This window comes from Macrotis lagotis, chromosome 7, assembly GCF_037893015.1.
Source record: "Macrotis lagotis isolate mMagLag1 chromosome 7, bilby.v1.9.chrom.fasta, whole genome shotgun sequence".
Taxonomy (NCBI): domain Eukaryota; kingdom Metazoa; phylum Chordata; class Mammalia; order Peramelemorphia; family Peramelidae; genus Macrotis; species Macrotis lagotis.
The window spans coordinates 108,843,987-108,871,004 of record NC_133664.1 but is presented as its reverse complement, the minus strand read 5'-3'; the positions used below and the strand labels follow the sequence as shown (position 1 = coordinate 108,871,004).

General features: G+C 38.0%; 1 protein-coding gene across 1 annotated transcript in view; it reads left to right on the top strand.

Annotated features, from left to right (window-relative positions):
* Positions 1-27,018, top strand: part of TBXAS1 (thromboxane A synthase 1) — a 237,438-nt gene that overhangs the window by 41,563 nt on the left and 168,857 nt on the right. The window contains exons 2-3 of the mRNA XM_074193562.1: positions 14,346-14,439; positions 17,061-17,113. Coding sequence (XP_074049663.1) covers positions 14,346-14,439; positions 17,061-17,113 — 147 coding nt within the window. The remainder of the gene's footprint in view (positions 1-14,345; positions 14,440-17,060; positions 17,114-27,018) is intronic.

Sequence of the window (27,018 nt, the reverse complement as noted above, 5' to 3'; positions counted from 1 at the left end):
GGACTGTTGATACAAGGGGAAGCTGCAGCCAGGGCAAGTTTGTGTTTCATTTTCCCAGTATAGCTGGAGCCTGGGTCCCAAAGAGGGTGAATTTTGTTATGACTATAAACAGGTGTGCTTATTATGCCTGCAAACAGATGTGCTCAATCATCCTCCCATCTCTTCTTACTTGTACCATAAATCCTGGACTGGAGGGGGAGGGTTTTGGACCATGTGTTTACTCATACAAACTGGTTTTTAAACCTCCCCCCATGCCAGTTCAAGTTGGCCAAATAACCAATTGTTTTGAAAACAATCCATTAATTATTAAGTATTTGATGGAATAAATCCAGCTGCTTTTGGTCTCTGTAAACAACTCTCTTGTGGCTTATGCTTTCACAGTTGGAGTTTACCCTCTGGACATTTACACAATTTTCTTCTTTAGCTTTCAAGGGGTCAGGTCTCCCAGCCATAGTAATGGTCTGGCACAAACACAGGATGTATCTAATGGCATCTCCCTGATACAAAGCCCACCCCTTCTTTAAGGGCCATCTCTTTCACGAATCATAAAGCATTCTGTGATTATGCTCAGTTGTTAAGGTTTATAAAACAGTTCTCACATGTTATCTCATTTTGATTCTCATGACAACCCAGCAAGGTAGGCATTGCTACAGATTTTATTATCCCCGTTTTATAGAGGAGAAAACTGAGCAGTTAAAGGGCTTGCCCATTATTACACAGATGATGTGATTTGGAGATAGGAGGTGAACACAGATCACCTTGAGACCAAATCCAGTGTTTTAGCCTCTATGTAACCCAATCCTTCCCTGATCCTTTCAAACTGGCAGTAAGTTCTATTTTATCTGTCCAGATAGCACTTTCTCCTGTGCGTCCATCATTTCTAAGTTGTATTACATTTATTTGTGGACCCTTCCCTGAAGACTACTACTCTGTGATGGCAGGGACTACATCTCTTTTATATTTGTCCACCACACTAGATCTACCACATAGTAGACCACAAAGTAGGCTATCATGATAGTCCCACAGTGGTGGTAGGCCTTTATACATGGTAGGTCTTTAATAAATATTTAAAAGAATGGATAAATTTTGGACAACGAATATAAGAACAGATACATAGTTTATACCTGACCTGAGTCCTTTTTCTCCTTAGAGGTCTCTATCCTATGGATACTCTTCAGATCTATTCCCCCCACCTTCTTATTTTGGAACCATAATCAAATCCACTTTTCCATCACTACTGAGCAGTGTCTACCAAACTCCTCTAAGACTCTATTCACCATTCTTGTAATTTTCCAAACCAAAAATACCTTGCCATTAGATTGTGAACTTCTTGAGGGAAGGAACTGCCTTTTGCCTTTCTTTGTTTCTTTGGTGTCTAACACAATTTCTGGTACCCAGTAGACACTTAATAAATGTAATAATGTAATATAATCATTATCTGGTCTTTATTTGTTGTCCTCCTCTGTTAAAATATAAGCTCTTTGAGGGCTGTCCCTGCTTTTGTATTTCTATCATCAACACTTAGCAAACTGATTGGCACAGAGTGAGACCTTAATAAATGAATATTCATTCATTTTTTATTCAATCTCCAAAAGCTGCCAAGTCATTTTTTCCTGGGTATTTAAATACATTTGACTCAAACAGCTCATATCATTTAAAAAAATAACTCTACATTGGTTTTCCTTTATACCTGAGGTCCCGGATATTGCTACTACCTTTCTTTGGCAGTTTCTAGTACATTTGATCTTTCAATATTCTAGCTTCCTCCAAAGCAATTTTATCTTCACCCTGTAAAGACCCAGCTCAACCCCTGATAGTAGCGATTACCTCATAGCTAATGTTCATCAGTGAGCTACAAATTAGTTAGTTTATTATGCCTGTTTTGATGCTTCTATTCTCAATCTAATGGCTTTCCTATTAACTTGTTCTCACTAGGGAATCATATTGATTTTTTTTTAAATTAGCCTTGGAGACAAAAGAGTAAACACACAAACAATTTATCATTTTGCTAGGCTCAACAATCATCATTTGATATTCGAACAGCTTCTAATGCAGACAGCAGCCCTCCGAAATAAACAAAATTCAGAACAGCTGTGTCAGCCCAGGCACAATTTCCTAATCTGCTGATTGCTGGTGACCATGAGCTGATGATGAGCTTTTACCAGGATAATTTGAAAGAACATTAGAATCTCGAATTTTCCATTTCTAGAGCAAACCTTTGAAGAGTGAGACTAAATCAAATAGCTTTAGACCAGATCTCTATAGTTCTGGGGAATTGAATGCAAAGGAAGACATGGTTTAATTCTCCAGCAATTTTAAGAGGGGAGCAGGATTCCTCTCTGGCCTCACCTGGTCATGGTCTGGGTGGGTTCTGTAGTCTTAATGGTGCAGTTGAGTCAGCAGAAGTTGTAGAGTTCCTGGTATCTGAATATAGTGTGAGAGGATGAAATAAAAGCAGGAATGATAAAAACCCCAAACTCTGGGAAGACAAGCAGAAAAAAAAGGTCCATTTCCCCAGAGCTCCCTGCATCTTGCTTCTTGATCTAGTACTGAACTTCTGGCTTTCCTCTGTCTTTGACTACTTGTTAGCCCTCAGATTTCAGTGCTCTGAATCTCAATCTGACCCTAAATCCCAATTCTACTTCTGTTTTAGTCCCTAGAAAAGGACCATCTTTTTCCTGCCCCAAAGTTTTGCTAATGACCCACACAGGGATGTCCTGGCTGTCAAGGCATAGTAATCTGAGAAGAGATATCACATTGGTTATGGAGGCAAGATAGTAAAAACAAACAAACATTTCTTTGGTTTTGAAACTTTTGTCCCCTGACAGAATATTATAGTTTGAGTCTTCATTGGGATCAGTACTGTGCTAGGTCGAGATATCTCTTCTTGATCCCATTTGGAGTTTTCTTGGGAAAGATATTGGAAGGATTTGCTATTTTCTTCTCCAGCTCATTTTACAGATGAGGAAACTGAGGCAAACAGGGTGAAGTGGCTCACCCAAGGTACACAACTAATTTAAGTGTCTGAGGATGGATTTGAACTCAGGAAGAAGAAATTTCCTAACTACAGGTCAGACACTCTATCCACTGTGCTATCAATAGCCTCTGTGCCTCAGAAGCTTACAATCCACATTTGACCTGCCTTATAACATCTTTATCTATATGCCATAGAAAGGAATTTTCTAACCTTAAAAATATGTACTTATTAAATGAAAATAATTTATGAAATAAAAAAAGTGAAAATCAAATTTATTAAATGAAGAAACAGACTCTTATCTGGAAAAGTTATAGAGACAAGGACAAATTGAATAGACCATGAATATTCAGATCTAGTTCCTTTCTTCTTAAAGTACTCTCACACATACATATGCACACACTCACACACACAAAACATAACAAAAATTACCTCTTCCTCCTCCTCATTTTTCCCAGATCTATCTCCTCCCATCTTTTACTTTTCTCACTCTTCAAGCTTCAGGTCAGTCCCCTGAGCTGCTGAGACCATTGAGCCATAGCTGAGGGAAGAGCAACTGTCCAAAGTAGAGATTTCAGATATTTTCCTCATCTGCAGTATAATTTGGTTTAAGATACATTTTATGGTGTGGCAACCATGCTTTAAATATAAAACCATGTTATCGTGAGTTAATTCTCAGAAGGGTTTAAATAGAGTATATTTCCATGACACCTCAAAGGATAGAGAGGAAAAACTGGACTGTGGTTTCATTGGTATAGGAAATTGCTTCTACCAATGTAGTTCAGGACATTCTCTGCAATTTACAACCTACTCTGGTCATGGAGAAGTTACTCAACCTTCCTTGGACCATGTAGCACCAAGAGTCAGAGGCAGCTCAGAATAACTGGGCTAGTTATTCTATCTGTTACCTCATACTCCCTCTCATGACCAAAATTATCCTCTGAGCTAAAAGAGAATTATCTTGAGTTATCAGAAAATGTAATCTGGGATTCAAGGTGCCCCACCCAGGTACTCTGGGATCACATAGAACCTAATTCAATCTAGCCCCAAAGGACTGGTTTCTCTCTTCATTGCCCTGTCCTGAAATTAGCACAGGGAGATCTGGAAAATAAAGGTCAGTCATGATTCTTACCTATATTACTCACCAAATAGAGAGTGAGTCACCAACTTAAGCAAAGTCACTCAATGTACATTATAGATATTGAGTGTTAGCCTTTATTTCACTCAATATGGAAAATACAGAAGTTGCAGAAGATCTCTAAGACTCCATGAACAATGGAAAAATAAATAAATTCTCCTGGTAGGTAAAGACTCTTCTGGCAATGCATGGAATCAGTGGGGATGACAAGGTTCAAATCTCCTGCCTCTCATCCCAATGTGGATTCAGTCCTTGGATTGCAGAGTGATTTCTATCTATTGGCATTCCCCTTCTGTAAAGAGTTCTCCATTGGAGAAATGGCTTTCTAGGAAGTTGGCACCTCAACCACTAAACTCAGGAATTCTAACTCTCTTGGGAATTCTTTTGTTTGGAATTACTGGGAAAGTAAACCTCAAGGCTGGGAAAGATAGCTCTTAGAATCTTTGGTCTTTGATATGTACTCAGAAAAAAAGATAGAGAAGAACAGAAAGCATCAAAGAAGTTGACCCCCGGAGTAAGCATAATCTGCTCCCCTGGTGCTTTTCCTACATTGCCACAAGAGTGAGATGAGGTTTGTTGGTCCCTGGGATTGTTTGTGCCTTTCTATTCTGAGCATATTTAGCATAGGGCTTGACCCTTCAGTAGGTTCAGTCAGGTAGTACAGTGGATAGAGGACTAGACTTGGATTCAGGAAGACTTGTCATTTTCTTAAGTTCAAATCTGGCCTCAAGCTCTTACTAATTTGGCAAATCACTTCACCCTGTTGCCTCAGTTTCCTCATCTGTAAAAATGAGTTGGAGAAGGAAATGGCAAAGCACTTCAGTATTTCTGCCAAGAACACTTCAAGTGAGATCATGAAGAGTCGAATAGGACTCAAAAACAATCAAACAAGTGACACATAAGTGTATATTAATGATGCTTATTGACTAAGTGGAAAAGGTAGAAATCTCCTCCTCCTTCTTTGTTTAGTCTAGAGGAGAGAAAGCACTTGAAGGAAGTGCTGAACCAGTGTTTCAACTTGCTTTTTTTTTAATTTAAGTTTGATTTTTTTTTTATTCTGGACTAAATAAAATGAGCATCTTCGTGTAGATGCAGAATGAGACATGTATTTTAGGACAAAATCAATGAGGTACTTTGTTTTGTTTGACTATGCATATTTGTTACAAGGGTTTTGCTTATGTTGTTTTCAGCTTGTTTTTAAAGAATATGTCATTTAGGAAGCGGAGCCAGAAATGTTGACTCTTTCTATAAAAGTTAGGTTCCCAGAACCTCAGTTGCCTGTCATCTTGGATGCAGACCCCATCACTGGGAGCCAATTATAGGCAATTCTCTCCTTCCTCTATGCAAGCTTCATGGGGATGTGCACTCAGACAAAGATCTTCATATCCAATCCACTCGACCTTGGGTAACTCATCAAATTGATCTAAGTCTTTCTTGCCCAACTCTTTTTCAAGAGCATCAAGATGTTTTCCTGATAGTGATAGTGGGTAGGAGAGGCATAGTTGGAAGCTGCCCCCCAGGTCATGCTTTCTGATATCTTTTTTGTTTGTTCATTTTAACAGGAACGGCTCAGTAACTTGCACAGGCTCACACAGTTAGTCTAAGGCAAGACTCCAAATCAAGTCTTTCTGAATCCAAATTTAGCACTCTATCTACTAAGTTACCCAGATGCCCTATGGAGGTTTGTGATACAGTACAGAGTAACAATGGAGTCTGAACAAGTTGAGGACAGAGAGGAGAGATAGCTATTAGTATCGATGGAAATCATTTAGTCTGAGGGTTTGCACATTTTTTTGAATTCCATGTCCTTTGGCATTCAGTGATTTCCGCCTCACCTATATTCAATATAAAAGGAAATGAATTCTAGAGTTTATTATATACATACATGTGATGAATAAAATAATTTTTATGAAGTCAAAAATAAGAACGGGATATACTAAAAATAAGAATGGAATATATATATGTATGTATATATATATATTTATACACATATACACATAAATTTGTACACTGCAGTTTATGGGAGCATAAATCCAGACAGGACCTCAACAGTCATCTAGTCCAGGGCAGCAAGGTGGTGAAATAGATAAAGCACTGGCCCTGGAGTCAGGAGGACCTGAATATAAATCCAGCCTCAGACTTTGGGCAAGTCATTTAACCCCATTGCCTTGCAAAAAAAAAAACCAACAACAAAGAAAGCTATCTAGTCCAATCTCTTATTTCACAAATAGGAAAAAAAAGGAGTCTGAAAAAAATTCAGGGACCTGTCCAAGGTCACACTGGATGTGAATATCAAAAGCATCATTTGAATGGAGGTTCTTTGTCTTCCAGTGCTGTGCCCACTGTACCACATTGCCTCCTGTGGGAGCATTGAGGATAAGTAATTAGTGGAAACTGGAAACTTTCCATTGGCATTCCCCTTCTGAAAAGAGCTCTCCATGAAAGAAACAGCCTTCTAGGAGGCTGGCACACCAACCTCCAAACTCAGGAATTCTAACTCTCTTGGGAACTCTTGTTTGGAATTATCCTGGAAGTAAACATCAAGGCTGGGAAATCCCAGGAAAGATTTAAAATCTCTGGTTCTGATACATACTCAGAAAAAAAGATATAGAAAACCAGAAGGCATCAAGAAAATTGACCCCTAGAGTCAGCATTCAAAGAAGTCTCATTTAAAGTAATGTGTGTGGAAGGAAGATGTGAGTGAGGGAGTGTGATAGTGGGGTTTATTCTAGTTGTGGTTCCCAGGCCAGTGCACAGAGAACCCTTGAATAACTAGGATATGGGATGGATGGGGCTGGTATTAAGTGGATTCTGGTGCACTCCCCTGGTGTTCAGAACCCTGAAATGGAATGCCCTGTGGGGCCCACGCAGAGATGTCAGCCTTCCGTGGGCTACTGATGGCAAACTGGCAGAAATTGTTGCCTGATTTGCCCAGCTCTGAACCCTCAGGAGTTCCCACACAGGAAATGTGCCCTGGGGGTAGAGGGAACATTAAGCTGACCCATGACTTGGAGCGATTCAGCAGGAGAATGTGTGAGAGGAGGTCTGTGTCACTAACCTAAAAGTCCAAAGGCACCTCCTAATGAACAGAGCATAACAAATTGCTGCAGGCTCTTGGACATTGTTCGAAACCCTTTTTCTTGACCTGCCTTACTTCCTGTCTTGCTTATTTACTGCTCTGGCCCTTGACTCTGATTTTTGTTTCTGCATCCGGATCCTGCTGTTGCCCAACTCTCTGATCCCAGTTGCTATGTAACATAGACATGACCTTTTACTTCTAGCCCCTTGCAACTCTTTATTGGGGTATTGGGGGTTACCCATTACCAAACTCTTTGTTCTGAACCAAAGCTCTCACTTAGTCTTCCACCTGCTACAAGTTGAGTGGCTGATGGTTCCCCACATTGAGTGGCCTCTGATGGTACACTGGAGAACTCAGCCCATGCAACAAAGCTAACCTCAGGGTCAGATTATATATATATATATATATATATATATATATACACATATATGCACTAAGAGAGTTCAACCTGCATGAGACATGTGTGGATAACTAGAGGAGAGAGCTTTAACTTTGAATTCAAGAAGATTCAACTGGAGACACTAGTGTGATCCTGTGCAGATTACCAAGCCATTCCTGTTAAAACATGCAAATAAACAAAACTACACCAGGAAGCCTAGGGAGAGAGGATCCTTCCCTAATATAAGTGCTATCTTTTTAAAACCAAGAATGATTATTATCTGTACTAGGACATATCAGAGACCTTTCTAATAAAATCAAGGGTTAAACAAGTTACTTTGTTTCATTTTCCCCATCTATAAAATGGGGAAAAGAAGCAATTGGGTAACTCATTGGATAGTGTCTAGAAGATCCTAGTTCAGATCTGACCTCAGACACTTATTAGTTGCCCAACTCTAGCAAATCACTTAACCTCCCTTTGTCTCAATCTACCAGAGGAGGAAATAGCAAATCAATATCTTTGCCTAGAAAACCCCAAGGCAGTAGTGGCATATCAAAGAAGTCATGAAGAGTCAGACACAACTGAATGACCCAACAGCAACAAAAATGGGGAGAACTAGAGAATCTACCTCACAGGAGTGTTGTGAGGATAAAATGAGATAACTATCTAATATTATATATGAAAAGCTGTGCTTTGCAAAGTTTAAAGCACTATGGAAATGCTAACTATAATGATAGTCTCTCAATGTACCACTCAGATGGCCTCTTCATCTGCCTGGTTTGCCCTATGAAAGGTTTGACTTAACCTCTCCTTCAAACACAATCCTAAGTGCTTATTGAATTGAATTGAAGTACCCAATACCCTGGAATAATGACTTTGTCTATATGAAAAATCTCTTGTGATCACTACTTTTGCTTTTCCTTTGAGTCTTCCATAATATAAATGGATTAACACGTCTTCAGGTATTTACCACTTTAAGCAAATGCAATTTATGAAAATCCACACTTACATAAAAGATTCAATTAGAGAGGTAACATGGTATGATGAAACGACTGGATTTGGAGTGAAAAGACCAGGTTTTGAATCTGTAGTTTGTCATTTACTAGCTATGTGAACTTAACAGAAATTACTTCCCTTCTAGGAACTTGTGGTTCCTCATCCATAAAATGAGGAAGCTTGGCTAAATGGTTTCTAATGTCCCTTCTAACTCTTAAGTCCTGTGATAACCAGGGAAAAGATTATTTGCTTCTACAAAAAAAAAAATTCTAACTAATAGCCCCTAGTACATTTAAACCATACTTTTTATTTACAAAATTATATTCACAACAGCTTTTCCAGAATACCACTTTTACATGAAGTGATGATCCCATGCATTTATTATCCATTTTCCCATGCATGGATCAAGCTTTGTCTGTAAGTTCTCTGGGCATCCCCTTCATCTTGGGGTATCTATTTTAGATTGTAAGATGGCAGAGTGGGGAACAAGTTTAATACAGCTCTCCTAGATAGGTAGATTACAAGTGCTGATGAAGATGATGATGAATAACTTGGCTTTGGACAGTTATCCAGTATTATTAAGTTTATTAAGTACCAGGTAGGTGCCAATTGATTCAAATAGTTCTTGGGTCAGCCAGGTGGCATAGTAAATAGAATGCTAGACTCATCTTCCTGAGTTCAAATCCAGTCTCAGGCACTTACTAGCTGTGTGACCCTGGGCAAGTCTTTTTACCCTGTTTGCCTCAGTTTCCTCATCTGTAAGATGAACTAGAGACAACCTACTCCAATATGTTTGCCAAGAAAACCCCAAACAGGGGTTTAAGTTAGACATGACAGAAATGACTCAACATCAATTCCTTGTATCATCTATATTTGAATTTGTGGTATTTGAAGTTATACTTATGTGACATGTGATCACAGGATCCAGCTTGATGGGAAATATGCAGTGTGAATTCTGATCATGTGGTCATTTTAGGGCATTTACTATATCACTAAATATATATATATATGTGTGTGTGTGTGTGTGTACGTGTGTGTATGTATATATATATATATCTTATCTGCTAAACACTCTCTCTCTCTCTCTCTCTCTCTCTCTCTCTCTCTATATATATATATATATATATATATATATATATATATATATATGAAAGGAGAATCATGGAAAGTCAATGCATTGCCCATGGCAGGTCCTTAATAAATTGGGGAAAATTGTTTGCTAAATTGAGAGTTGTAAAAAACATTAGAGATCTAGCCTAGCCTACTCTTTTTAGAAATAGGAAAACCAAGGTTAAATGGGAAAAAAAATGATTTGCCTTAAGGTTTATAGCTAATTAGTAGCATATTCAAGTCTAGAATTCAGGTTTCCCAGCTCTTAGTCTAAGGTCCTTTCTAATGTGGCACATTGCCTCCTTTTGATCCCTGCTCTGCAGAAGGAATAAGAATTTTGAAGGGTAGCATAGGGCTCTTTGGGGGGAAGATGGTCCCAAGTGAAGTGTGGCAGAGGCTTTGTAGAGCCAGAGTGTTACAGGAGGACTTTGGGTGACCTATGGACAAGTTAAAGGAGGCACGGGAAGGTAGGAAAGTTGCATAGAAACAGAGCTAGGAGGGAGTTGCACTTCTTTGCAAATGCATTCAAGTAAACTTCCTAGGGTAGGGCCAACATGTACCAGTGATTAGGCAAAAACTGAGGGGGGGGAGGGAAGGGCAATTTCCATCTGGGGAGAGGCAGTATCCAAATTGAGAGTCAAACAAAAATAATCCAAATGAGTAGCAGGGGGCCCCTTCAGAGGTCTGAAATCCAGTGAACTAAGCTAAATGGGAAAGCAGCTACAGGAAGAGAGTCTAAAAGATCAATGCCAGATCAGAAGGCAAGAGGAGGAACTGACTTTGACTCAACCCCCTCTCCAAAGCTTTCCTCTTTTATGATGATTATTTACATTCCCCCACCCCAGTCTGTCTGTTCATTGTTAGGTCACTCTTAATCCTTCCAGAAACATCCCCGGGTAGAACACTAAGGTTCTCTGGGAACAGCAATCATCTCATCTGCAACTGAAAATGGTTTCACCAGTGTAGCCCAGTTTTCTGCTGCCTGTGAGTCTATTCGGCTGAAGGCAGCCACAGTTCAATGCTCAAGCTCTTCCAGGCTCCTCTGTCCCAGTGCCACATATTGGAGATGTCTGAGTTTTGTGCAAAAACACAAGCAGTATATTTGTAAATGGAGTCACATAATTAGAACATGGACTTGCATAACAATTAGCATATGCAATTAGGCACAGATTTCTCGTCCTTTAATTAGACAATCAAGACATCTAATTACAAAATTAAGATGTAATCATGTGGCCAAAACTTGGTATACCTCCTTCTACCCATCAGAAATTACATTTAAAAAAATTAATTCACCAGCAGACAAGTGGAAAAGCGAACATAGAAACCAAATTTTTTTTTTTTTAAAGGACAATTTAGACAACCTCTCTGGGCCTCATTTTCTTCAATTGTAAAATGAGGGACTGAACTAGATGATCTCAAAGAAAATTCAGGCTATTCTCCCTTGGTCTTATTAACCCTTGAGCATGGCGAGGCTGACTGAAAATATAAAAAACATTTTAAAACAATTACCTTTAATTCATGGTTAACCGTCAATAGCTAGCAAATGATGGTGAAGAGTGATCTGATTAAAAGATCTCCTGAAATGCAAGCAGGATGAGACAGTAAACCAGATTTGGGGATAATCCATAATATAGACTAAGATCATTGGATTCCTTTTCTTTCAAAGCATCTAAAATGCTTTATACTCACGATGTATCAGGCTCTGCTTAGCTCTTGTGTCACCTTCAACACAGTTTACTCTTAATCCCCAGCCATGACTTTGCATCTGGTTGGTATTGATCTCTCTGTGTGTGTTCATGTTGTTTTCCCCTAGTAGTTTGGTGATCCTTGAGGGCAACCACAATCTCAATTTTGTCTAAATTGAGGATTTGTATAACTAAAACCAAGAAACTTTATTTCTTAGAAGCTAGCCTCTTCTTTGCTTGGGGACTGTGCGAGAGCCAAAAATGGAGATCAATCGAAATATCTTTCTTGACATAAGAGGAAAAGACCTTTAAATGTGGGTGGCAGAAGACCTGGTTTTGATTTTTCGTTCAGTCACTTGCATGTGTCTTAGAGACCTATCACTCAACTTTCCTGAACATCAGTTTGTAAATGAAGTCAAGGAAACAAGTTTCTTTACCTGAAAAATGGGATAAAAGATATCTATGTTGCCCGCTTCACAAAGTGAGTTACAGACTCAAGTAAGACAGTGTACATCATAGTACTTTGGAAAATATAAATTGTCATACAAATGTAATATTTTACAAAACTAGTTGAAAGGGACCTCAAAGGTCATCTAGTTCAACTTGTAGCCGAGCATCAATTTCTCCATAATTTCCCTTATTCCTAAGTCTTTATTTTCTCTTTGTGCAGGCTGGTAATACATTAGATCTTTCAACTATCGTGTCACACTGGAGATTCTGGAATTTGAAATCCAATGAACCACCTACATTATTTTTCACCTGAACTGAACAGCCACACTTTCCCTTTCATATACCTGTAGAGGGTTATTTTTTACCTCTTTAGGATTTTAGATATCATAAATATTATACCACAGGGCATAAGATATTATAAATTACATGATATTAATATTATAAAATCTATATTATATCACATAATTCTATATACTATAACATCTATTCTTATACTATAGAATTAGAATGTTTTATATTGTCCATACTATATAGTATGTAAAGAGAGACAACTAGTAACTCGGTGGATGAGCACTAGGCCTGGCTTCAGGAAGATGAGTTCAAATTCTGCCTGGGATACTTCCCAGCTGTGCGATTTAATCTTTGCAAATTACTTAACTTCTGACTAATCTGACAAAATGGATCCATTGGAAAAGAAAATGACAAACCCTCTAGTATCTTTGCCAAGAAAATCCCAAATGGGGTCAAAAGTAGCAATTATGACCGAAATGATTGAACAACATATAGTTTATAGAATGATCATATTTGTTGTTGTCTAGTTGTATCAGTTGAAGCCAAACTCTTCATGACCCCATTTTGGAGGTTTCTTGGCAAATATTACTGGAGTGATTTGCCATTTCCTTCTTCAGCTCATTTGACAGATGAGGAAACTAGAGCAAACAGGGTCAAGTGTCTTACTCGGGGTACATAGCTAGTAAGTGAATGAGTCTAGATTTGAATTCATGAAAATGAGTCATCTTGATTCCAAGCCTAGTGTTCTAGCCACTGTGCCACCCCCAACATATCACATATATGTGTGTGTGTCTATGCGTATAATTTTTCCTTGACCTGGCCATAATTCTAATCTGTTGAGACTTTAACATTCAATTTCAATATCTAAACACCTCCTCCCCCCACCTTGTCCTCTACCCATTTAATAAATATGTCAAATAAGTTTTCATTCAGTTCATTTGTAAAAACATTGAACAGATTAAGGCCAAAGACAATGCTCTGTGGCATCCCACTGAAGACCTTCTTTAAAATTGACTTATTTCACTACTTAATCCAACCAAATTCTCATCAGTATTCCTTCAAAGGTCCCAACTTATTCATATCTTGCCCCAAACCTTACAACCATAAACATACCTAAGAGATTCTCCTTCATGCCTTTCTATAAATCCAAGTGAAGTCAAATCAATGCAAGCACTTATTAAGTGCCTATGATGTATCAGCAAAAGTTCCAAGTGCTGGAAATAAAAAAAAATTTCTCCAACATGCCAAAGACCTTCCTTTCACCAACAAGGGCCTAGTCTTTTGCTTTTTTATCCCTCATTTTCTTTGCATGACCAACCTTTTCCTATCACTCATATCCTTGATCATGTCTTTTTATTTAATTTCTTTTATATCATTCTTTGATTATAACTTATCCTTAGTAATATGCTGCAGTCTCTTAGACCAGGCATCTTCCTTCCATTGAACTTAGACTCATTTGCAATTTTGATTCTTTTGAGGTTGTAGTGCTCCATGTTTTGTGACCCTATTTCACAATGGAAAGATGGGCTCTTGTGTCAGTGAGTTGCTTGTGATCATTAAAAATGTTGAGCAGTTTCCCAAACACAATGCAATCTAATCTCCTCCCATTATTCAATTCCAGACCCAACTTGCTATTAATCTGCACAACATTTTGTCAAGATAGACGGACAAACTCAATGGGCTATCCTTGCAAATGCTTGGCATAACCCAGTCACAAAGCAACCTAGTGACACCCACATAAAAAAAGATACAATGAGACAAAGAAAGGAAGGAAAAAAGAAAAGCACATCAATGGATCCTTAAAAATAATCAGAAGAGAGCAGAAGGAAGTTCAGATGGAGATACAGACAAGTGGAAGGGTGGTAGAAGTACCATGGTAGATTTGAATTATAATTTTTAAAAAGTAGATAATTGTACTGAACATAAAAGAAGTTCATTATTTTTTAAATAAGCCCTATTTAAGATTTTTTCTTTGTCTATTACTCATGTTTTTTTCTTTTACCAAATTCACAATAAAAAAGATGTTAGAAAAATTTAAATTCCTTATACCTCTAAATTCAACAAACATTTATGATCCTGTGAATATTTTTCCTTATTCCTTTAATAATTAAGCAAGGTCACAACACAATTGCCCCTTTGTCTATCACTCCCAAGTCTCATCTTCCCTTAAACTAGAGATACAGTTGTGTGTAGATAAAAATATTGATTTCTTGTCTGTCTTGTGTTTGATTTTCATTATTCAGGTATTCCACTTCTGCATTTTCCAGCCTTGAGAAAGTGGGCATTAAGCATCCCAAGCCCCTCCCTTTTATTGGCAACATCACCTTTTTTCAACAGGTAAGGGGGATTGCCTTCCTTACTTTTGCTCACTTAGTATTTGGCAGGGGGAAGGGTGACAATGGATTTGGTTCAGTGTGGGATTTATATAAAACCACCCTTGTATCAGAGACTCTAATGGAACTCTCTAGAGCCTTCACATATGCTCCTTGAAGCCAGGGTGAAGAAACAATTGCCAAAAAATAAAAACAAATCAGAGAAAACAAAATGGCTCTTTGCATACCAATGAGTAAAGAGATGAATAATGCAAACATCTGGCAGTTTTATTCCCTATACTCAAATTAGAGAGAAATGTTTGGGGGCAAAAATTATTGCAACACTTTGTTGATAACATTAAGTAAACTCTGGTTTCCTCTTCTTGACCACATTGTCTGTCTCCTCTCCTTCCCCTCCCCATGCAGATCTTTCCAATTTTTTTCAGAGTGTAGTATTCTGGGTACCTATTTTTGCTTGCATGTAGGTTTTTTCTGATATATGGAATTCCTTCTGTGAGAGGCAGCATGTTATTGTTGAGAGAACACTGGCCTAGAGACAGACCTTAGAAAGAAGGCTAGATTTAGAATCAGAAGCCTGGGATTTGTCACTTACTGATGATCTTTAGTCAAAGACTTATTTTTTTTCTCATTTTGGAATTAGGGCTAAAATAAATAAAAATCAGCCTTCATATTGATAAGGCATTTTATTTACATTTTCTCACTTAATAAGCTTTTGCTTAGAATAATAATAGCTATAAAGTTATGATTCACAGGTCTTAGAAATTAGATCTTTGAATTTGGTGGTTACAGGATCCTTTGTTGTCTGATAAGGTGGGAAAGAAGGGGATGGAGAAAAGTGAAAAAGGAGGCACAAAGAAAGTTGGAACTATAATTCAATTGATTGTTATTCCAATCAATCTATAAACAATTATTAAGCACCCAGGATATGTCAGACTCTGCTAAGAAATAGACAAATACAATTATTATCAGATGGATAATAAAATTAAATCTTTATCAACCTTGAGATGCTTTATAAAGGTTGGCTGTATAGCTATAAAGGTAGATCCTAACAGGTAGCTAGATGGCACCATGGATGGAGCACTGGCCTTGGAGTCAGGAGGATGGGAGTTAGAATCCGGCCTCAGACATTTGATTCTTACTAGCTGTATGACCTTGGACAAGTCACTTAACCCTAATTGCCTTGAATCCAGGGCCATCTCCAGTCTTCCTGATTCTTATCTGGCCACTGGATCTTAGATGGCTCTGGAGGAGAAAGTGAGGCTAGGGACACAGCACCCCACTCACTCAAATTCAATTCATGTGCTTGTCATGGCATCACCTCCCTGATGCCATGTTCTTTGAAAATGAAGGACAACCATTATATTAAATTGCTTTCTATCAGGGAGAGGGGGGAAGGAAGGGAAAGAAAGAGAAAAATGTAAAAAGTTTTACATCAAAACCTTACAAAAAAAGATTGGTAAAAACTACCATTGCATGTAATTTTTAGAACAAATAAAATATTTAAATTCTAAAAAATAAAAAATGAAGAATGGCTGTTATCTCCATTTCAGAAGTGAAGAAACTGGGGCTCTGCCAGTCCAAAGTCACTAGCAATCACCAAGATCCAAATAAGCCTAGGGCTGCTTTAGATTCTCTCATAGAGTTTCCCTAAACCTTCAAAAGACCACCAAAACCTTAAATGGGGTCATGAAGAGTCTGACATGACTAAGTGACTAAACCACAAAAACTGATTTATGTATGTGTTTTATCTTCCTCCTGCCTTTTCTCCAATTTCTGCCCTCTCCCCCTTCCAAAGTACAATGGGAGATCTTTGAAGACAGGAACTAATGTTAGTATATTTCCAGGATTAGCATATTGTTTTCATATAGTAGGTCCTTAATAAATACTTATTAAACTGAACCAATTTGAATTACTCTGACTTTTTTTGAACTTCTATTTTTTTAACTAAAGTAAGGAATTACCCCCTTTTTTTAGTATTTTGGGGTATCTTCTGGGATTTCCTGTTTAAACAGTTTGTTTGCCTAAAGAAGAGGTTCTGTATCCAGTCCTCTGGTTAGTCCATGTGTCTTCACAGTATTTTACATGGAATGTTTCTTCACTAGCTGATTTCTTCCTCTTTCCTGACACAAACTGTCTGTCCCCTTCCAGAAACCAGCTGATCACATAGGGAAGGGCAGTACCTTAAACTGAGCAAAGTAACATTAAAAATAAGATTTTGGAAAAGTTAGATGCATGATTATACTGTTTTTAAGGAAGTATTTTATCAGAGTAGTAAAGAACATACTTATTACAGGTAATAGGATATAAGCTCCTTGAAGACAGAAGGAACATAAAATAATGCTTGTTTGGTAATCCAAAAAGTAAAGCTTGTTGATTGCTTGCTTAATTCCATTTATCAAAGTTGATGCAAAGGAGCCCCACTTCATAACACTATTAATTTTTTTTTACCAATATGAAAATTTTAGAATTTCACTTCTTTAAAAGCATTTTATAATAAACTTTTCATTATTTCAAGCTGGCTTTGTTTCTCCCCCTTTCCCCAGTGACTTTGAATTATTGATATTTTACTCTCTTTTGTTATTGTAATTATAATGACATATTTTGGGGGATTTGTGCTTTTTATAGGGTTTTTGGGAAAGTCATATGGAGCTGATAAAGACATATGGACCAATGTGTGGGTAAGACAGAAACATCATCCTTTTGCTATTTCATTTTATGTAGTTAATAGCCCAGAAATAGGGAAGGAATTCCAAGAATCAGTACTTTGGATTTTTAAATATCTACAGAATATTCACAAGATGTTTGAGCTATAAAAGTCACTCAGAGAGGAAATGGACCATCAAAATCATCATCATAGCACCCTCCCCTCATTAACTAGAGGTCAACTCTTAATATTAAAAAAAGGCTGGAAATGGTTAGACCCATATTTTATCTTTTCTATCTAAAGCTAGAACAAAAATTTTTACACTAGGAAAATTGAAGCTAAAGGAATCAAAGAGACTCATAGCTAGTCATAACTCATAGTTAATCTTGGAAACAAAGGAGAGGTACATCAAAAATACCACTAATGGCAAAATCAACTGAGAAAGAAAAAATATGTATTTTTAAAAAATAAATGGATTAGAAATGATATCAAGAAAAACATCCTCAAATATGGAAGGTGGGACAAGGCAAGAAGAAAATTAACTTCTAGGAGTCTAGAGTCTGGTAATCTATGAGAGGAAGCAGGCCTTAAAGCTATAGGAAGCTAAGAAAGCTAAAGAAACAAGGAAGGCAGTTAGGGAAGTTGGGATTGCAGTGTGAGGTAGATAGGAAACTCATTCCAAGTTCATAGACAGTAGATATAGGAGGATGTAGTCTGTGAAAGTTGAATTTGTCAATATATCCATTAATTGATCTGGAGTAGGAATAAATGTCTGAGACATTCAACAAATATTTTCTTAAATTGAATCAAACTGGCTTTCCCAAAGACAGGATGCATAATTTCTTGTTTAAAAACATTGAGGAGACCTTATGGAATTCCAGGTGTAGAAGTATTTGGAAATCTGACAAGAAAAAAAAATATCTGGCAATCTGATAGTTTTTCTTGCTCTGACAAAGTTTATAAACCATTTCTAGTTTTCTTTTTTCACTTTTCTTCTTTCTCGTCTTTTTTTCTTATCCAGTCAGGTCCCATGTGGCCTCCTGGTCACCAAATTAAGAGATCTTTTCTCAGTCCTCATTCTACTTGACCTGTCTCATATATACCAGCTAATACAGGTGGTCACTCTCATTCTTCCTAAAAACATTTTATTTCTTTCCTATTTATCAAAGTAGTTGCAACAAGGCAAACTTACCTTATCTATTGTGTTTATAGCTAGTTGGCATCTATAATAGCACATTTTCCAATTTCATATTGTTCCTTCTCCTCCAACATTTCCTCTACCCTTTCATTTCTCCTCCCATATTATTAGAAGTCAATATCTCTAACCCAGCCCTTGTTTGAAACTGTGGTCTCACATTTCCCTACTGTTCATTGCATACATTTTTCTGTTTGGATGGTCTATTTGTACTTAAAACTGAACATACGTAAAAGCAAACTTATCATCTCCCCCAAACCAGTTCATCTTCTTGATTTTCCTGTATTGTAACAATATCATCATTCTTTTGTTAACCCAGGGTTTAAACCAAGGTTGAATTTTAAGATGACTTCTTGTGTGATCAGATTTCTATTGTAGCTATTGAATATCACCAAATCTTTAATATCTCTTGCATTCATAGTTTTCTACTGCCCACAAAGTCATCTTAAAAACCTTTATTATGTTTGATCTGGACTACTACAATAACCATCTAATTAGTCTCTTTGACTCAATCTAGGCTTTGCCCTATAATTAAGTGACTAGCTCAGGAAGAGTCTCTAGTTCCATTTTTTAATTCAAGTGGATTTCAATTTTGTCTTTGGTTGCCATTTATGACAATGATAACTACAGCTTATCTGGCTTTGGATGTACTTCTGTTCCACCTACAGGTATCTTTATTCTTCTGCCACCTTCATACCAGCACCTAGAAGACAAAGGAAATTTCAATCAGCAATACCCATTCTTGGCCATTAAAAAAAAAATGATGTTTCCTATATCATATAAACCTATATGATAAAAATCTAAACTTCTTAGTCTGGTTTTCAAGTCCCATCACAATCTAACTTGAACATTTCTAACCTTATTTGAACTACTCCCCATTAAAACCCTATACTCCAGCCAAGATCGACTACTTATTATTCCTAGTGCTATTTTACTTCCATGACTTTTCTCAGGCTATGTCCCTTTTCTAGCATGGTCCTTATTTACAAAGATTCTCATCTTTCAAAGCTCAAATATTACCTCTTCCATAGTGCCTCCCCCAATTATGCCCGTCTAAAAGTTGCCTGTCTCTGAAAATTATATATGGCTCATACAGAACTTTTCAGTTTTGAGTTATTTGTCAGTCAATAAACATTTATTAACTACCTGTCATTCATCAGATCCTGTGTTAGGAGCTGGAATACATGACTACCTCTCTTTCCTAGCCTGAAACTTCTATGCGGATATATATGTATACACATACACACACACACACACACACACACACACACACACACACACACACACACACACACATATGAATCGTAGGATTATAGGAAATATAGAGCAGAAAAGGACCTTAGAGGCAAGTTCAGTGGTATAATTTGAACTCAGGTCTTCCTGATTTCAAACCAGGTCTCCATCTATTCTAATATACTTCCTCTCTCTAACATAACATTCAAATAAGAGGAGTTCAATAAATTCTTGTTTAACTCAAATTTAAAGCACCTTCATTTGGTGAAGATAGATAAGATTAAACAAAAAAACCTTCTTCCTCATCATGTCACACACAGTAGTTCTGGCGTATATCAACGTTGCAGAGATCCAGCAGGCCATCTGTGTGTTAGAAATCATTGTTTCAAAAGAGGATTGGCACCAAATCATTTGTCTTATTTACAGTGGGATAAGAATGACTGTAAAAAAATGGAATATAAAAAAGGTTAAAATGCACATATCATTCAACCCCAAATGGCTTAATTGGCAGTTGTGAATACAGTTTTAATTTTGTTTTGGTTTTTGCTTTCCTCTTTTCTTGACATTCTTCCAGTCCTTTTCTTTATCATTGGGTTTCTCTATCTCCAGAATAAACAACAGTTTCTATCCCTCCCCTGAAGGGGGTCATTCAAGAAAATGGTTTTATTTTGGTGACCTTCTCTATCCCCAAACTGGGTGGCTTAATGGACAGAGTGCCAGACCTGGAGTCAAGAAGATTCATCTTCTGAGTGCATATCTGATCTTGGACACATTAGCTGTGTGAACCTGGATGAGTTGCACAATCCTTTTGCCTTAGTTTCCCCATCTGTAAAATTAGCTGGAGAAGGAAAAGGCAAACCATTCTAATATCTTTGTCAAGAAAACTCCAGGGGCGGCTAGGTGGCGCAGTAGATAAAGCACCGGCCCTGGAGTCAGGAGTACCTGGGTTCAAATTCGGTCTCAGACACTTAATAATTACCTAGCTGTGTGACCTTGGGCAAGCCACTTAACCCCGTTTTCCTTGCAAAAAATAAAAATAAAAAAAAATAGCTTAAAAAAAAAAACTCCAAATGGGGTCCCAAAGAATCAGTCAGAACTGAAAGACAACCAGACAAATGTGGCTAAAGCATACCGCTCTTTTCTCTGAAGCACAGTATTAACTCTGAATTTGATTGTGTCTTCCTGGGAAGGAGAAAAGTTCTTGTAGAATATGGCTTCCAGGAACTACTTCCCTCAAGTGGCTTATGCATGGATTCTCAGAACAGTGCAGAGTCCTTTCGATTTCTCATTTTTTTTAATGTCACTTGAATATTTCGAATGACACCTCAGTAACTGATGTTGTGTGTGAAAGTGTTGGTTTCCTTGACAACAAGATGTCAAGTCAACTTTTCAGTTTTAATTAAGTCAATACATTTTATCCCTTTCATAGAGAAAAAAACAAAAAACAAAAACAATCCAAACTCAATTCACTCAATTCACACCATATTCTAGAACAATTTCAGGTGAAGTTCTGCAGATTTAAATAATAGTGTCACATACCCATTGCTACTCACATGCCCAGCCCCTCCTCCTCTTCTACCAACTAGGAGAAAAAGAATGGAATATAATTTACAGAATTATCTGATGAACATCCCTGTGCAGGGAGAGACTACCTTTTTATCCAAATGTGGAAACTGAGGCTCAGAAAGATTACATCACTTGTCTAATATCACACAAGTAGCAAATGAAGCTGATCAAACCCAGGTCCACTGCTTCCAGAATCAGTGCTTCTTTTTACAAAGAGAAATTCCAAAGCCAATATTGCCATGGAAATATTGGTTCCTTTTTATGTCCTATGGTCCAAACCACTCTTGGATTTGGTAACTGCCCTATTTTTATGAAAGTTGACAGGATTACACCAGTGTTCAACTTGAGGAAGAGACTTTATTAGGAATAAGACTCACTTTTTTCCCCACCAAAAAAAAAAATTCCCCTTTGCCCTACTTCTTAGACCACATTTTAAACAGACTTCCTTCTATTCTAAAATAAAAATCTATTTTGCATCTTAGACCACATTTATTCCAAAGAACTCTTTAGATTGTGGGCTATCAACTAACTTTGTTATTATGTTGTTGTTCAGTCAATCCCAGCTCTTCATGACCCCATTTGGGGTTTTCTTTTTTCTTTTTTAGTTTTTTTTGCAAGGCAAATGGGGTTAAGTGGCTTGCCCAAGGCCACACAGCTAGGTAATTATTAAGTGTCTGAGATGGGATTTGAACCCAGGTACTCCTGACTCCAGGGCTGGTACTTTATCCACTGCACCACCTAGCCACCCCTCATTTGGGGTTTTCTTGACAAAGATGCATAAGTGATTTACTATTTCCTTCCCTAGCTCATTTGACAAAGGAGGAAACTGAGGCAAGTAAACTAGTAAAGTAAGCTAGTAAACATCTGAGGCTGGATTTGAACTCATCTTCCTGATTACAGGCCCAGCACTCTATCCTCTTCACTCCCTGGCTGTCCCTAACTTTCGTTATCTTGGCTGAAATAAATGGATTATTTGAAGCCTGTGATAATTGCCTACAGTAACAATCGCCTAATTGGTGCTATGTAAGCCTAGCCTACGTCTGATGATACAATGCCCCATTAAACATAGTGTTCTATGGAGGGAATTGTCTTAATGGGAGAGCCAGGAAGAACCTTAAATATGAATCATGCAACCCATATCCTTCATTTTATACACCAGGAAATATAAGGCCCTGTGGTCTCCTAGTGAATGGAATCCCATAGTCAGAACTTAGATTAAGACCTCCTGATTTTCAATCATAATGTAGTACACTATGATAATGAATATGATAAGTTACATTTCTAGAACCCCCACTATGTGCTAAATACTATCTCATCTGATCTTTAAACAATTTTGGGAGATTTTAAATTTTTATCCTCATTTTTCAGATGAGGAAACTGAGGCAAACAACTATTAAGTGACTTGCCCAACATCATAGCTAGTAAATGTCCAAGGCTGTATCTGAATTCAGGTCTTCCTGACCCTTGGCTTAGTGCTCTATCCATTGTACTCCCTAGCATAGAGGTGCAAAACATCTCAGAGATCACAGTCTTACTTCTATGCACCTCAGTCCCTAGGGACCATAGGCTCAAATTTAAAGTGATTGCTATAAAACACCTCTCTCCCCAAATCAAGACTGGGGGTTCTTCCTGAATCTGGGAGTCCTTTTCTCTCTTCACTGAGTCCCCACTAAGTTCACTTTTGGGTGAGGCAGTGCTAATAGACAAGTCACTCCCTTGCCGGTATAACAGAATATCGTGGCCACCAAGTTGATTGGCCATTGGCTGGGTCAAGTCTGTCAGGACTTGCTACTCCCCAGACTTGACTAATGTTGCTACAGGCAGAATTGGTTACCAACTGTAGCTGTCAGACCTATGAATTTTTTGGAAATCACAAGATTGTAGTTTGGTCTATTCATTCATTTATATTCATACATCTAAGTTCAAGAAAGAAGAAATACAATGAAAGTAGAAGAAAAAGGTATCATGCATTTATGGAGAAATGGCACCCAAGTGGTGGGTTTTGCCATATAGTTGGTCATAGCAATTCTTGCCACACTTGTCATGTCTTTTGTATATCCATTTATTTCTAGCTCAGTAACCAATTAAAAGACTTTTTTGTCACCAAACAATAAGCTGATAAAATGTAGGAGGCTACAAGCTCTGAAACACATAGGATGAATTCCATCATGCATTTCTGGAAACAGACTCCCCAAGTCTCCATGTGGAATGGGAACAGAAGTTGTGGTGAAGGCTTTAAGGACATGGCCCTCCCTTCCTTGGCCAATCTCCCCATTAGAGGAATTCAATGTAATTTCAAGAGGAAAAAATTCTCACAATTGATTAAATGAGGAAAGACCTCTTGTAAGAAATGGTACCTGAGCAAGTTCAGGATTTAACACGTGGAAGGGAAGAAACGGTTCTCTCCAAACTCCCTGGTTCTATGATACTGTATTCATTGGAATTTAATACCCATTGCTATTCTAACAACTCCCGCTATGCTTGGAAGCCCATGAAAAGAATAGTTTCCTGTTTCCCAAGGGAAATGGTAAAGATATTGTTGAAAGAATGACCTTTGGGTAAAGTTTTACTTAAGCACCTCAAATTAAAATTTACATCCATGGCTGCCATGTCAACAGGTTAATTATGTCCAACATCAAAACTACCATCATCAGTAACAACCAACCTTTTGCAAAGTTCCTAAAATAAACTATTTTGCTAAGTTTAGGGCAAAGATGCAAATACAATCTTTGCCTTCTATGACATCCAATTTAAGACAACATAAGGGTCTTGTCTCAGTTCTAGAATCCCCTGGCACTGACTAGGACTCTTCCGGCTTTGATAATCAAATCAAAATAGACATTTTAAAAGCCATTCGTCTCAAGCCCCACAGAAGCAGATTTGATGGAAGGACTCTTTAATCCTGGCTGCCCGTGGCCCCAGGACCATTGCTGCAGCTTCAAGAGGAGGCAGCTCAATGTCCTGTATCATTCCTTCTCCTGACCCAAAGGCAAATGAGTACCCTGACCTTGGTTTTCTGACCTTGACACTGACTCTTTCTGCTTCTGACTTGGGCCCCCACTTCCCACGCCCCAATGCTATTTCCTGGCCTGTTCTTAGACTTCCTGACCAATAGTCATCAGTGTTTCACAGATAACATGACCTGCTTCCTCCCTACTTGTCAAGTTCCTTTCCAGTAATCCCCTCCTCTGTATCTCCTACAATTTGTTGTCCTTGTTCCTGCAACGTCATAGGCCTGTGGTGGAATGGGCCTCTCTCAAGGGCTGGGGTGAACTCAGCTGACATAATCAATTAGACAAGCAGCTCTGGCTAGATCTGAAACAGAGCTTCACCATCCCTCAGCTCCCCAGGTTTGGTGTCATGTGTGTCTGTGTTCTAAAATAAGTCACTAAGACAAGTATGGACCACACAGACACCCTCATTTGCCAGCAGATTAGTAAACCGCTTCAGGGGTGTCCAACCTTTTACTCTTCAAAAATCCATTGAGGGCCACATACAGATTTCAATATTCGTTCATGAATACAAGGTAACCCACACCACCAATGAGCCCAACAATAAATGCAACAAGGCCCCCCATGAATGGGTCCAGAGCCCCCAAGCTGAAGGCCTCAGGTTGGACACACCTGCAATAAACCAAGAGACAGGTGAGAAACACCCAAGATCCCCAGATCTGCACAAGTGCTCCACTGTGCTGCTCTCACCTGGCCTTTTATCGCTCCCATAATCCTCTGCTCACCACCATATGTACAGGTGATTTGAGAGGATATCAGAATTACTTCGAGTCACTGGCACTAGACCAGTGATTTCATCCACATAGATTGGAAAATTCACTTTGGAGTAGGGGAGTGTCCAAGAAGGGTGTTTAGCTGAGTTGGAAACCAATCCTGGTCTCTAGAGCTGGAAACCTGGAATTACCCCATATCGTGATTTGACCCCAAAAAGGTGTGTGACCAGTCAAATGGAGAGATGAGCCAGAAACAAAGTAGATCAAAGGTCTCGTGGTGATTATTAGAGGGACTGGTCCATAAGAAACTGCTGTACTTCCAACCTGGAAGCGTTAGGGAGACCCAGACTGTTAAAAACACCACCACCACCACCACTCCAACAATAAAAAAGACTCCTCCATTCACCCCCCCAAAAATAGTAATTTACCAAAAGATTTGTTTCCAACCACTTAATAAAGAAAAAGTACTTTCTTGGAAGTTATCATATAGTGAGAGAGATCACTGGAATTTAGATCTCTTATATTTTATCCTTTCTTAAGCTTAGAAACTGAATGATGCTGAAAATGGGAGACTGATTTAAGTGAGATGGACTATGACTATGATCACATACTACACTACTGTGGGTATGTGTGTATTTGCCAACATACACACACATACACACACACATCTCTATGCTCAAATAGTCCTTATAGCATGTGGACTCTAACATTTAGGGACAGCCAAATTAGTATTTGAATGCTTCCTAATCCCCCATCTCTCCCACTAGCTGCTATCTAACTAATAATTTAGTAACCTGACATTTTTGCATCAGCAACTTTGCCTTATAAGCTGTTCTTCATGTTTATGATTCTTGCTGTGAAAAAAAATTACTTCCCTAACATCTGTTCTGAATTTGTTTTTTCTTTAATTTTATTTATCTACTCACTGTTGAATTCAATTTGAGCCAAGAACAATAACTTGAATTGGAATCTTCAGTGTCATTCAGGTTTTTATACGCTCCAATAAATCTCTTAATTACTCTTTTTACTGTTATGAGACACACATACATTTATATTATATATATATTTATATATGTACATATATAATATTCATATACACACACATGAATTGGTTTATAGCATACCTCTACCTATCTCCTTGGGGTGGGTAGTGCAAGGGCAGAAAGAGAATTGGTTTTATTAACTAAATAAATTAAATGACTAGATATATTTAATGGCATTTGGGGACTGTCTTCATTGGTTTTTCCCCATAAACTCTAGAGTTTTCTTCTTGCTACCCAATTCCTCTGTGTAATCAAAGTGCGACTTTATAGACAATCTCACCTTTGAGCAGAAGTGTTTGGACACTCTTCATAAGCCTCACAAATTGATCACTATATAAGACCTTAGAGGTCATTGTTCTGAGCCCTCTCATTTTGTCCTTGAGAAGTCCAGAGAAATTAAATGATCCCTTCAAGGTCACAGAGGTAATAAATGTCAGAGTTAGGATTTGAACTCAAACCTTCTGACCTTAAGTCCAAGGTCCATTTTACCATGCTAAAGATAATATTCCTGACCCTACTCTCATCAATGCAACATACTCTACAATTTTTTTGTAGAGGAAGAAAATATATATTGCAGAAATGTATATATAAAATCATATTTATAGACTCCTTAGATAATAAATGCATAAAATCATAGAATTTTTGGAACTATAGAGAAAACTATAGAGAAAATATCATTGGGAATGCTAGGTCTGGAATAAGAGGAGGTTTGAATCCCTATAATGAAGCTTATGAATTCTGTGACCTTGGACGAGTCAGGTGAACTTTCCAGGGCTTAGTTAATGCATCTCTCACACAAAAGGCTTAAACCAGATAACTACTAAGATTCTTCTAAATCCATTTCCTTTTCAAAATGCATCATTTTGCAGGTAAGGGAACTGAAACAAAGAATAGCAAAGGAACTTACTTAAGGTCATACAGTCAGTCAATAAATATTTATTAAATCCCTACAATATTCCAAATACTCTAAGTGCTGGGCGATACCAAGAGAGCAAAAATAAGCAGTCCTTGCCTAATACAGCCTAATAGGAGAGAAAGCATCTAAACTAGGTACAAACATGCTATAGACAAGATCAAAGAGAATTAATCAACAGAGGGCAGCTAGGTGGTGCAGTGGATAGAGCACCGGCCCTGGAGTCAGGAGTAGCTGAGTTCAAATTCAACCTCAGCCACTTAAT